At 48.9% G+C, this 13,271-nt stretch overlaps 1 protein-coding gene across 1 annotated transcript in view; it reads left to right on the top strand.

Moving 5' to 3' along the window:
- Nucleotides 1-13,271, top strand: part of LOC143285211 (synapsin-like) — a 127,875-nt gene that overhangs the window by 73,566 nt on the left and 41,038 nt on the right. The window contains exon 4 of the mRNA XM_076592457.1: nucleotides 9,238-9,295. Coding sequence (XP_076448572.1) covers nucleotides 9,238-9,295 — 58 coding nt within the window. The remainder of the gene's footprint in view (nucleotides 1-9,237; nucleotides 9,296-13,271) is intronic.

Genomic DNA, 13,271 nt, shown 5'->3' with positions numbered 1-13,271 from the left:
TATCGTGACCTGTGCGGTCAGGACTCTTTTCTCCTGCAGGAGAGCAGAGGGCTGGACAAACAGAGATATCGTGACCTGTGCGGTCAGGACTCTTTTCTCCTGCAGGAGAGCAGATGGCTGGACAGAGATATCGTGACCTATGGGGTCAGGGCTTCTTTCTCCTGCAGGAGAGCAGAGGGCTGGACAGAGATATCGTGACTTGTGGGGTCAGGACTCCTTTCTCCTGCAGGAGAGCAGCATGTCTAGGCAGACACACACACAGATGCCGTCAGAGGAACGGACGGGAATCTGGTTGATTTGGTGAACAGAGGGAGACCTTGGATGGTCAGTGACAGTGAAGGGTCAGTGTGATGGACTGCCTGTTGAAGGCGGTAAGGGATGGTCAGTGAAAGGTCAGTGTGGTAGACTGTCTGTTGAAGGCGGTAAGGGATGGTCAGTGAAGGGTCAGTGTGGTGGGTGCCTGTTGAAGGCGGTAAGGGATGGTCAGTGAAGGGTCAGTGTGGTAGACTGCCTGTTGAAGGCGGTAAGGGATGGTCAGTGAAGGGTCAGTGTGGTAGACTGCCTGTTGAAGGCGGTAAGGGATGGTCAGTGAAGGGTCAGTGTGGTGGTTGCCTGTTGAAGGCGGTAAGGGATGGTCAGTGAAGGGTCAGCGTGGTGGTTGTCTGTTGAAGGCGGTAAGGGATGGTCAGTGAAGGGTCAGTGTTGTGGGTGCCTGTTGAAGGCGGTAAGGGATGGTCAGTGAAGGGTCAGTGTGGTGGACTGCTTGTTGAAAGCGGTAAGGGATGGTCAGTGAAGGGTCAGCGTGGTGGACTGCCTGTTGAAGGCGGTAAGGGATGGTCAGTGAAGGGTCAGTGTGGTGGACTGCCTGTTGAAGGCTATAAGGGAGACCCGCACTGCTGGCGAAGCAGCTAAGATCCACTCCCCAGGACACAGCGACTGACGCATTCAGCCTGGCTGCCCATTAGCTGAACTGGCCCACGTGCCTGTGGGAAATGGATGGGCCTTTGAAGCGTGCTGTGCCTTGTTCATTAACTTAGGCGGGCTCTGCTGACGTTGCCTTGTCCTCATGAATATTCAGCAGGCTGTTGGACCTGGCCATGACGAGCACATTAGATGGAACCGGACCCAGTGTGTCCCGCGGGAAGAGTGTGTGAGACATTCACAAGTGTCTCGGTTAACGGTTTGCATTCGCTGATGAACGATTTCTTGTTTACAGAAAAAGGCAGGTCACAGCACAGACAGACATAACCACTCCACTCACACACACACACACACACACACACACACACAGCAGGACAGCACACGAGATGCTCACATTAAACAATCCGCTCCAGTTAATCTGGGGAGCGACACTGGGTGCAGGCATTGATCCAACAGCGGGGAGGGAGGATGTCGACACAGAGAGAGAGAGAGGGAGGGGGAGAGAGTAGGGGTGGGGGAAGAGGAACGGCAAGAAAATGGCGGCCAGCTTTAACTCAGCTGGAAATTCAACGCAATAACCTGCAGATCAAAGAAAAGAAGAAAACCTTCCTTTCCAAATCACGAGTTTAGTATTAAGAAAAATCTCTCCTGTCGCAAATCAATTTTTTTTTTTCCATTTTGTCCTCGTCTTTTGTTTTCCTTTTTTTTTCTTTCTTTCTTTATTCCTTCCTGTCTTCCTTCCCATCTTAAGAAAAATCGATCGTTCCTTAGTATGTGAATTTATTTCTTCATTTGTTGGTTCCTTATCCTCTCTCTCCTTCTCCACGCTGGTGAAACTGCACGTGAAGTGTTCATTTATTCACTCATTCCTTCCTTCACTCACTCCTTCATTTACTCATTCCTTCATTCACTCATTCCTTCACTCATTCATTTACTCACTCCTTCATTCACTCATTCCTTAAGTCACTTATTCCTTCACTCATTAACTCATTCCTTCATTCACTCACTCCTTCATTCACGCCTTCATTCACTCATTCCTTAAGTCACTTATTCCTTCACTCATTCCTTCATTCACTCACTCCTTCATTCACTCATTCCTTCCTTAACTCATTCATTCTGTCATTCCTTCATTCCCTCATTCCTTCACTCATTCACTCATTCATTCACTCCTTCATTTACTCACTCCTTCATTCACTCACTCCTTCATTCACTCATTCCTTCATTCACTCATTCCTTCACTCATTCCTTCATTCACTCACTCCTTCATTCACTCCTTCATTCACTCACTCCATTCATTCACTCCTTCATTTACTCACTCCTTCCTTCACTCCTTCATTAATTCACTCCTTCATTCACTCATTCTTTTACTCATTCCTTCATTTACTCACTCCTTCCTTCACTCCTTCATTCCTTCATTCACTCACTCCTTCATTCACTCCTTCATTCCTTCATTCACTCACTCCTTCATTCACTCACTCCTTCATTCATTCCTTCATTCATTCACTCACTCCTTCATTCACTCCTTCATTCACTCATTCATTCATTCACTTCTTCATTCACTCATTCCTTCATTCACTCATTCATTCCTTCACTCATTCACACACTCATTCATTCACATGGGACCCAAACCCGTGGACACTCGCTTCCGAGGCGAACACATTACCACTGCTCAACATTCTGCCTGCCTGCCTGCCTGTCTGTCTGACTGTCTGTCCACTGATCACAGAAGGTGATGCTCTGTCTGTCTGTCTGTCCACTGATCACGGAAGGTGATGCTCTGTCTGTCTGTCTGTCCACTGATCACCCGAGGGTGATGCTCTGTCTGTCTGTCTGTCTGTCTGTCCACTGATCACGGAGGGTGATGCTCTGTCTGTCTATCTGTCTATCCACTGATCACGGGAGGTGATGCTCTGTCTGTCCACTGATCACGGGAGGTGATGCTCTGTCTGTCTGTCTGTCTGTCCACTGATCACGGGAGGTGATGCTCTGTCTGTCTGTCTGTCCACTGATCACGGAAGGTGATGCTCTGTCTGTCTGTCTGTCCACTGATCACGGGAGGTGATGCTCTATCTGTCTGTCCACTGATCACGGAGAGTGATGCTCTGTCTGTCTGTCCACTTATCACGGGAGGTGATGCTCTGTCTGTCCACTGATCACGGGAGGTGATGCTCTATCTGTCTGTCTATCTGTCTGTCCACTGATGACGGAGGGTGATGCTCTGTCTGTCTGTCTGTCTGTCTGTCCACTGATCACGAGAGGTGATGCTCTGTCTGTCTGTCCACTGATCACGGAAGGTGATGCTCTGTCTGTCTGTCTGTCCACTGATCACGGAAGGTGATGCTCTGTCTGTCTGTCTGTCTGTTAACTGATCACGGAAGGTGATGCTCTGTCTGTCTGTCCACTGATCACGTAAGGTGATGCTCTGTCTGTCTGTCTGTCCACTGATCACGGAAGGTGATGTTCTGTCTGTCTGTCTGTCTGTCCACTGATCACGGAAGGTGATGCTCTGTCTGTCTGTCTGTCTGTCCACTGATCACGGAAGGTGATGCTCTGTCTGTCTGTCTGTCTGTGCGTCCGTCTGTCTGTCCACTGATCACGGAAGGTGATGCTCTGTCTGTCTGTCTGTCTGTCCACTGATCACGGGAGGTGATTGTCTGTCTGTCTGTCCACTGATCACGGAAGGTGATGCTCTGTCTGTCTGTCTGTCCACTGATCACGGAAGGTGATGCTCTGTCTGTCTGTCTGTCTGTCCACTGATCACGGAAGGTGATGCTCTCTCACATTTCTGGCCAAGTGTGGCAGACTGGCTGCCGTGGAGACATCCGTCTGGTTTTAGGCAAATTGGAAAAGGACCCGTTAATTGATTAAGTCATTAGAAAGAGAGAGAGAGAGGGGGGGGGGGCGATGGGAGAACCAAACCACCCCCTTCTCTCTCTCTTTCTTGTGTGTGTGTGTGTGTGTGTGAGAGAGAGAGTGTGTGTGAGTGAGTGTGTGTGTGTGTGTGTACGCTCTCGCACGTATTTGTGCACGTGTTTGTATGTGCGTGCGTGTGCGTATATGCGTGCATGCGCACGTGCGTTAATGTGCGTACGTATGTATGTACGTGTGTATGTGTTTGCGCGCGCGTGCGCTCGCGTCATTAGTTCTCCGAAAACGGCGTGTGAGCGACTTTTATCGCCTTCTTTCGCGAAGAAGTCCCACGGCCAGGGGAGGGAAGTGGTGTGAGGCATCAGGCAAGGTGAAGTGAGGAGGGGGGGGGGGGGGGGGGGCAGAGCGGAAACGTGAACACGGGGCATGCCTCAGGCGTGGATCGCAGAGTGGTCCTTTCCCCAGTCACTCACTCACACCCTGACTGGCGGGTTTTGTTATCCTCCTGTCTCCTTCCTCTCCTCCTGTCTCCTGTCCCTCTCCTTCCTCTCCTCCTGTCTCCTTCCTCTCCTCCTGTCTCCTGCCCCTCTCCTTCCTCTCCTCCTGTCTCCTGCCCCTCTCCTTCACTCCTCCTGTCTCCTGCCCCTCTCCTCCTGTCTCCTGCCCCTCTCCTTCCTCTCCTCCTGTCTCCTGCCCCTCTCCTCCTGTCTCCTGCCCCTCTCCTCACTCCTCCTGTCTCCTGCCCCTCTCCTTCCTCTCCTCCTGTCTCCTGCCCCTCTCCTCCTGTCTCCTGCCCCTCTCCTCACTCCTCCTGTCTCCTGCCCCTCTCCTTCCTCTCCTCCTGTCTCCTGCCCCTCTCCTTCCTCTCCTCCTGTTTCCTGCCCCTCTCCTTCCTCACCTCCTGTCTTCTGTTCCTCTCCTCCTGTCTCCTGTCCCTCTCCTTCCTCTCCTGTCTCCTGCCCCTCTCCTCCTGTCTCCAGGGACCTTTCTTCTCCTACCCCTCTCCTTCACTCCTCCTCCTCCTCCGGAATGTTGGCCATGTTTTCTGGCTGTCCTGATTTTCAACGTTCCTGCAGCATGTAGAACTAGATACTTCCATCTGTTCTGATCTGGTATTCAACAAACAGTCGTTGAACTGCTGGCGTCAGAGACAAGGACGGACACACCAGTAGGCCTGTGTAGCAGCTGTTCTGATGGGAGGACCCACATTGTGCTTTGATTAACTCTCTCCATACGAACGGCGAAAGAGACGACGTTAACAGCGTTTCACCCCTATTACCATCATCAAAATATTACAAGCGGAAGGCTCTTATACTGAAGAGGTGAGTGTTGACAAAGAATACCACAGTTCTGACGACGGAAGCTAAAGGTTGGGTCATTGAGACACCCACTGGACATCCGAGGGGTCTGTGTAGAGGAGAAGAGAGGACTGGCCGTACTGAGTGAGTTAACAATGTGCACTTGGTTGTAACTCGTCGGTTTCTCACCAGCTACAGACACTGAGAGGGACTGGAAGTCAGAGCCCAACAGACAGAATGTCACCACCACACAGCTTCGGACACAATTCATGAGACAATGTCGAAGTAAAACTTTTTTTTCTTTTTTTTGTCAAAAGACAGAATGGCCTCTTTATTGTTCACAATTAAAAGAAAAGAAATACAAATTTTGGACAGAACACATACAGTGACACTAACTACACCATCGACGTGTTTACTGCATATGAATATTCTAATGTGGACACTCAATTTTTTTTATTTATTTTTTTTTTGTACCCGGACCGAAGTGAAACTAAATAGATAAACAGATTCAGGCAGAATTCATGAGATAGTCATAGTAGTAGAACAGAATATTCAGACAGAATTATGAGAAGGAGTATATTAATTGCAAAGACCGCTATCCCATAACAACCGAAGCGTCAAGAAAGACAATAAGCAGTCATTTCGATCATCGTTAAAACATTCTGTTCAAAGACAAAGTGCTTTGTGTGTAAAACAAAGAACATTTTGTGGCTGTCATCATCTGCTGCGTTTTCACAGCCTAGAACCAAACGAGGCTGGAACAGATGAAACAGACAGAGGAAAACAGACATTCCTGGGACAGACACTGAGAGAGGAAAACAGACAGAATTCTTCAGACACAGAGAGAAGAACAGAGTTCATCAGACACTGAGAAAAGAACAGACAGAATTCTTCAGACACAGAGAAAAGAACAGAGTTCATCAGACTTTGAGAAAAAACAGACAGAATTCTTCAGACACAGAGAGAAGAACAATTTATCAGTACGACAAGAGAAACTAGAAAGAACAAAGATTCAGCGATTCATGAGAAGATAGTATAGAAGAATCAGACAGATTCATAGAAGGGTAATAAGAAAGACGTCTATCCATACACCGAAGGCAAGAAAGACAATAAGCAGTCATCAAAACAGCTGGAAAAATTGCAACAGACAGAATGCTTCAGACTCTGAGAACAAAAAAGAACAAGAGTCATCAGACCTAGGAGCCTGAAAAGAACAGACAGAATTCTTCAGACACAGAGAAAAGACAGAGTTCTAGACAGAAAGAACAGACAGAATTCTTCAGCAAGAGAGAAGAACAGAGTTCATCAGACACGAGAAAGAAACAGACAGAATTCTTCAGGAAAAGAGAGAGAAGAACAGAGTTCATCAGACACTGAGAAAAGAACAGACAGAATTCTTCAGACACTGAGAGAAGAACAGACAGAATTCATCAGACACAGAGAAAAGAACAGAGTTCATCAGACACTGAGAAAAGAACAAACAGAATTCTTCAGACACTGAGAAAAGAACAGACAGAATTCTTCAGACAAAGAGAGAGAAGAACAGAGTTCATCAGACACAGAGAAAAGAACAGACAGAATTCTTCAGACAAAGAGAGAGAAGAACAGAGTTCATCAGACACAGAGAAAAGAACAGACAGAATTCTTCAGACACTGAGAAAAGAACAGACAGAATTCTTCAGACACTGAGAGAAGAACAGAGTTCATCAGACACTGAGAAAAGAACAGACAGAATTCTTCAGACAAAGAGAGAGAAGAACAGAGTTCATCAGACACAGAGAAAAGAGCAGACAGAATCCCTCCCTCCGATAAACACGGGGAGCGGGGCTTGTGAAGATGAAATCAGGCAGAATTCTGGTTCCCACCTACTGCTCAATCCTTGCCTTCCTCCCCCACCAGGCAGTGAAGTGATGGCCTACAGGTAACGCGTCCGCCTTGGAAGCGAGAGAATCTGAGTGCGCTGGTTCGAATCACGGTTCAGCCGCCGATATTTTCTCCCCCTCCACTAGACCTTGAGTGGTGGTCTGGACGCTAGTCATTCGGATGAGACGATAAACCGAGGTCCCGTGTGCTAGCATGCATTTAGCGCACGTAAAAGAACCCACGGCAACAAAAGGGTTGTTCCTGGCAAAATTCTGTAGAAAAATCCACTTCGATAGGAAAAAGCAAATAAAACTACACGCAGGAAAAAATACAAAAAATGGGTGGCGCTGTAGTGTAGCGACGCGCTCTCCCTGGGGAGAGCAGCCCGAATTTCACACAGAGAAATCTGATGTTGATAAAAAAAAAAAAAATAAATAAAAAAAAAAAAAACACCCCCTTCCTCTGGCCTTGGGGTTATTCACAGCACGAGGTCGGTTTCCTTGGCGTCAGTGGGGGATGGTGAGGAGGGTGGTGGGGACAAGGTCGTGGAGAAAGAGAGAGAGAGGGGCGGGGGGTTATTGCACTGTGAACCCTGATCGTCAGGACAGATGTGTGAGGTGACCGGCATGGCTGAGTGATGGTGCCACTCACTGTGGCCATCACACCCACCCTGTCAGCTCTGTCCCCTCTGCCTTTCATTGTGCTGTGCGTTGACAGTTGACAGTCAGCAGCAAGGGGGAGACAGACAAACAGACGGACAGACAGACACAGATGAGGTTGGAGACTGAGGTTGAGAGAGAGTGAGAGAAAGAGATGCAAAGAGAGAGGGAGGTCGAGAGAGCGAGAGAGAAACATATATAGTAGAGGGAAAGGGGTTGTGACACACACACACACACACACACACACACACACACAGAGAGAGAGAGAGAGAGAACACACACACACACACACACACACACACACACACATTATATATATATATATATATATATATATATATATATATATATATATATACAGACAGACAGACAGAGAGACAGGAGAGATGGTGTTGCTCCCCAGGCCAGCAGAGAGGTGGCAGGATGTGAAATATTCAGGTGTCAGCTCCGGCAGTCTGCTTCATACCCTCCCCCCCCCCCTCCCCACACCCCCCCCCCTGCCCCCTCTGCAAACACTGACTAGTTGTCAGCCACCAATGCTGCCTCCTCCTCTTCTCCTCTACCCCCTCCTCCTCCTCCCCTTTTCCTTCTTCTCCTCCTCCCCCTTTTCTTCCTCTTCTCCTCCTCCTCCTCCCCTTTCCCTTCTTCTCCTCCTCCCCTCCACCTCCTCCCGTTTGTCTTCTCCTCCTCCTCTTCACCCCATTCTTGGCAGTAACTCACGATGGCCCAGTGGTTAATGTGGCCGATCAGGCAGTGAGTGTTCACAGGTGGGTGTCCTATCTGAAAACAGACGGGGATTTTTCCTCCCCCCTTCTCTACACCTGGAGTGGTGGGAGTCCTATCTGTATACAGACGGGGATTTCCCCCCCCCTTCTCTACACCTGGAGTGGTGGGAGTCCTATCTGTATACAGACGGGGATTCCCCCCCCCCTTCTCTACACCTGGAGTGGTGGGTGTCCTATCTGTATACAGACGGGGATTTTTCCTCCCCCCTTCTCTACACCTGGAGTGGTGGGAGTCCTACCTGTATACAGACCGGGATCCCCCCCCCTTCTCTACACCTTGAGTGGTGGGAGTCCTACCTGTATACAGACCGGGATCCCCCCCCCCCCTCCTCCTCTACACCTGGAGTGGTGGGAGTCCTACCTGTATACAGACCGGGATCCCCCCCCCTCCTCCTCTACACCTGGAGTGGTGGGAGTCCTACCTGTATACAGACCGGGATCCCCCCCCCCTCCTTCTCTACACCTGGAGTGGTGGGAGTCCTACCTGTATACAGACCGGGATCCCCCCCCCCCTTCTCTACACCTTGAGTGTTGGTCTGTGTGCTAGTCTTACAGACGATTTAATAAATCCATGTCCCGTGTGCAACGTGCAGCCAACGAACGAAAAAGGAAGACGTCAGTCTGTCTATGTATTCATTCATCTGTATCTATGTACCTATCTAGCTAGCTTTTTGTTTCTCACCTGTGAAATAAACTGCTCTCGAAAGAATAATTTATTAGCCAGCGTAGCCTATACTATTGTAGATCGACACGAACTGACAGACAGACAGACAGACAGGCACAGTCTCTTTTTTTTCTGTGATCTATCTGCGTCTTGACAGCGGCTATTTTTTCTGTGTGCAGGACAAAGTATTTCAAAGGGAAAAAGATCTTCAATGACTGGGATGTTCGCGTGGAACAGGTAAGTGTGACCATGGCCTGTCTGTGTGTATGTCTATCAGTCTGTCTGTGTGTCTGCATATGTACCTGTCTGCCTGTCTATGTGTCTGTCTGTGTGTCTGTCACAGATAAAAATGGGAGAGGAAAAACGATGAAACTTGTTACTGATGCGCGTGTCACTTCACACGCTGTAGCGTGCACACGCACACTCTCTCTGTCTCTCTGTCTCTGTCTCTCTGTTTCTCTCTCTCTCTCTCTCTCTCTCGGTCTCTCAGCCCTTCACTGACATCCTGACCTGTAAGCTCTGTCCTATCTCACTGAGGTGACAGCCCTTCACTGACATCCTGGCCTGTAAGCTCTGTCCTATCTCACTGAGGTGACAGCCCTTCACTGACATCCTGACCTGTAAGCTCTGTCCTATCTGACTGTGACAGCCCTTCACTGACACCCTGACCTGTAAGCTCTGTCCTGTCTGACTGTGACAGCCCTTCACTGACACCCTGACCTGTAAGCTCTGTCCTGTCTGACTGTGACAGCCCTTCACTGACACCCTGACCTGTAAGCTCTGTCCTGTCTGACTGAGGTGACAGCCCTTCACTGACATCCTGACCTGTAAGCTCTGTCTTATCTCACTGAGGTGACAGCCCTTCACGGACATCCTGACCTGTAAGCTCTGTCTGATCTCAGTGAGGTGACAGCCCTTCACGGACATCCTGACCTGTAAGCTCTGTCCTACCTCACTGAGGTGACAGCCCTTCATTGACATCCTGACCTGTAAGCTCTGTCTGATCTCAGTGAGGTGACAGCCCTTCACTGACACCCTGACCTGTAAGCTCTGTCCTATCTGACTGAGGTGACAGCCCTTCACTGACATCCTGACCTGTAAGCTCTGTCTGATCTCAGTGAGGTGGCAGCCCTTCACTGACACCCTGACCTGTAAGCTCTGTCTGATCTCAGTGAGGTGACAGCCCTTCACTGACACCCTGACCTGTAAGCTCTGTCCTATCTCACTGAGGTGACAGCCCTTCACTGACATCCTGACCTGTAAGCTCTGTCCTATCTCACTGAGGTGACAGCCCTTCAGTGACGAACATACTCGGCAGCAGCAGTCAATGAACAAAAATTCAAAGACGAAAAACGTACTCCCACGCCAAGTGACAGAAGCCAAACCGACAGTGAAACGCCTCATGCCTGCGCCGCTCTCTCTCCAACCCACCCGTTATTTCCGGCTGTAAAACTGACAGGGACATGCGCAGTGGTTGCTTCCGGTGCGAACAGGTCCTTGGGAAACGGCGATCGATACGCTGAGCCGAAGACGGGGCTCAGTGTGAAAAAAAAAGACAACGCCCTGTCCAAGTTTTCTTTCCACACAAGGGAATGGGTGGAGGGACGGACGGTGAGGAAGGGGTGGAGGGAGGGAGGGTGGGATGGGGAAGGGGTGGAGGGACGGGGTGTGGGGTGAGGATGGGGTGGAGGGAGGGAGGGTGGGGTGAGGAAGGGGAGGAGGGACGGGGTGTGGGGGTGAAGATGGGGTGGAGGGAGGCAAGGCGATGTCCCCGAGGTGTTGGCAGTGGAGGCAGATTTCTGAGTGAATTCGCTGCTTTATTGCTTTCTTCAGCCGGGAAGATGGGCCTCAAAGAGATGTATGAGCGTGGGGAATTCCCTCTCTCTGTCTGTCTGTCCCTGTCCCCTTCTGTTTCTCCCACCACCACCACCACCCACAACTCCCACCTCCCTTCTGTCTGTCTGTGTCTGTTTCTCTCTCTCTCTCACTCGCCGTCTGTCTCTATCCTTCCCTCTCTTCCCTCTATCTCTCTGTCCGTCTGTCTGCCTCTGTGTGTGTGTGTGTGTGTATGACAGCACTGTTGCCTCACCATCCCATTTCTGAAGGAACACATCACCTCCCGTCCTTTGTATCCCCTTCTTCCTTTTCTGTCTGATGACTTTATGGGCCGCTTCAAGGAACACACACACACGCGCGCGCGCGCGCACGCACGCACGCACTCACGCACGCACGCACACACAAGACACACACACACACACACACACACACACACGCACGCACGCACGCACGCACGCACAAACGCACACACAACACACACACACACACACACACGCACGCACGCACGCACACACACACAAGACACACACACACACACACACACACACACACACACACACGCACGCACGCACACACACACACACACACACACACACACACACATCAATCAATCATGAAATATTATTTGTTGATTTTGTTGTTGTTGTTTTCAATGAGATGATAGAGGAGTCTTTTTCCCGATATCATTTTTTTCCACAAGTCCTACACACACACACACACACACACACACACACACACACACACACACACACACACACACACACAGGATTTAGAAAGACAATGCCTATGACAAGGATAGTTACAAATAAAAGAAAAAATTGGGTTGTTGATTTTGTGGCTCTTTTTTTTTTCTTCTTCTTTTTTGTTATTGTTTTTCTTAATATTATTTAATTCTTCTACTTCTGATTTGCATGTATATGAAAATTGCAAATGTGTAATCACCCTTATTCTGTGTCTATGCCCTGCGTGCCTGTATGTACGTAATGACATTTAACACTGGCATTTTCTCTTAACGCAAATAGTGGTGGGAAAATTGTCAGGGTGGCAGATATTGATAAAGAAAAAAAAACAGCACACTCTTTCCAGATGTGACCTTTATGAAGGCTGCGCTGCACGTGTATGAAAATAGTTAATAATCGACAACGTGTCTGCAACAGAAACAAAACAAAAAACAAAAAAAAGGGGGGAGAAATGATTATTTTCCAGAGCCTGTCCTGATAAAGTCACGCCTGATAACCATGCTATACGTGTGGGATGATCACTTTCAGACCAGTGGTGAGAAAGTACTGAGCGACATCCAGCAAGGATCAGGTCAGATAGCAATAATTCTTATTAGTTCTCCGTGTTCAGCATACCCTGACAAACCCCGGTCTTACAAAGCTGCTTATTTCCAAACAAAGCTGCTTCCTTTTTTCACGGTCTCCTGTTTCTCTACTTCCCTACAGCCATGTATTGATAGGTTTCATCCCTCACCTCCCGCAACCACACACCTGTGTGTGAAAGACTGGTGTGTCCGCGCTTTGGTTTGTCTGTGCACAAGATAAATACCTTGTTATCATCATCAATAATAGCAGCAGCAGCAGCAGCAGCAGCAGCAGTAGTAGTAGTAGTAGTAGTAGCAGCAGCAGTAGCAGCAGCAGCAGTAGCAGCAGCTAAAGCAATAAGCAGAATGAACATTGTGTGCACTACACACCATCACAAGTCAGAGGCTCCAACATTGAGCGGTGTGGGTGGGAGTGGAGGCTCGAGTGGGGAGGGGGAAGCGGGGAAAGAAGCAACATTGTGCAAACGTCATACTTGGGATTTTATTCCAGGGGGAAAACATACCACCTGCATTTCTCGGGGGGGGTGGTGGGAGGGCGGGATGTTTGTCTTTGTTTTGGTTTTGTTTTGGGGTTTTTTGTTGTTTTTTTGTGGTGGCGGTGGTGTGTGGGTTTTTTCTCGGGTTGAACTTTCACGGGGCGTAAATACATTGAAGCCTTCAGATTTGTCGCATTGAATGCAGCGGTTGCACAAGGAATCAATAATAAGCGCAGACAAAATGAGACAGACACACGGATTGAAATGGATATAGAGAGACAGGCAGAGTTAGAGTGCTTGTAGTGGTGGTAGTGATGGCAGCAGCAGCAGCAGTAGTAGTTAAATAACTACCATGACTACAGGAGCATGAAAGTCCCTCACATCCTGACATAATTATCTTCTGTCAAAATGAAAACGACTTTGCGACGAGTAATCAGGGCGGGGTTAAACTGGAAAGGAGTATTGTAACCTTTTAGTGGCCATGTATGGATTCCGATCAATAACCAGTCACTGTATTGCATTTTATTGGATTGTATTGCATTGCATTGCATTGCATATTACTTTTTGTCACAACAGA

The sequence above is a fragment of the Babylonia areolata genome, chromosome 8 (genome assembly GCF_041734735.1).
Source record: "Babylonia areolata isolate BAREFJ2019XMU chromosome 8, ASM4173473v1, whole genome shotgun sequence".
In the NCBI taxonomy this organism is placed as follows: domain Eukaryota; kingdom Metazoa; phylum Mollusca; class Gastropoda; order Neogastropoda; family Buccinidae; genus Babylonia; species Babylonia areolata.
The sequence above is the reverse complement of the archived record's forward strand: the minus strand, read 5'-3'. Positions and strand labels throughout refer to the sequence as shown.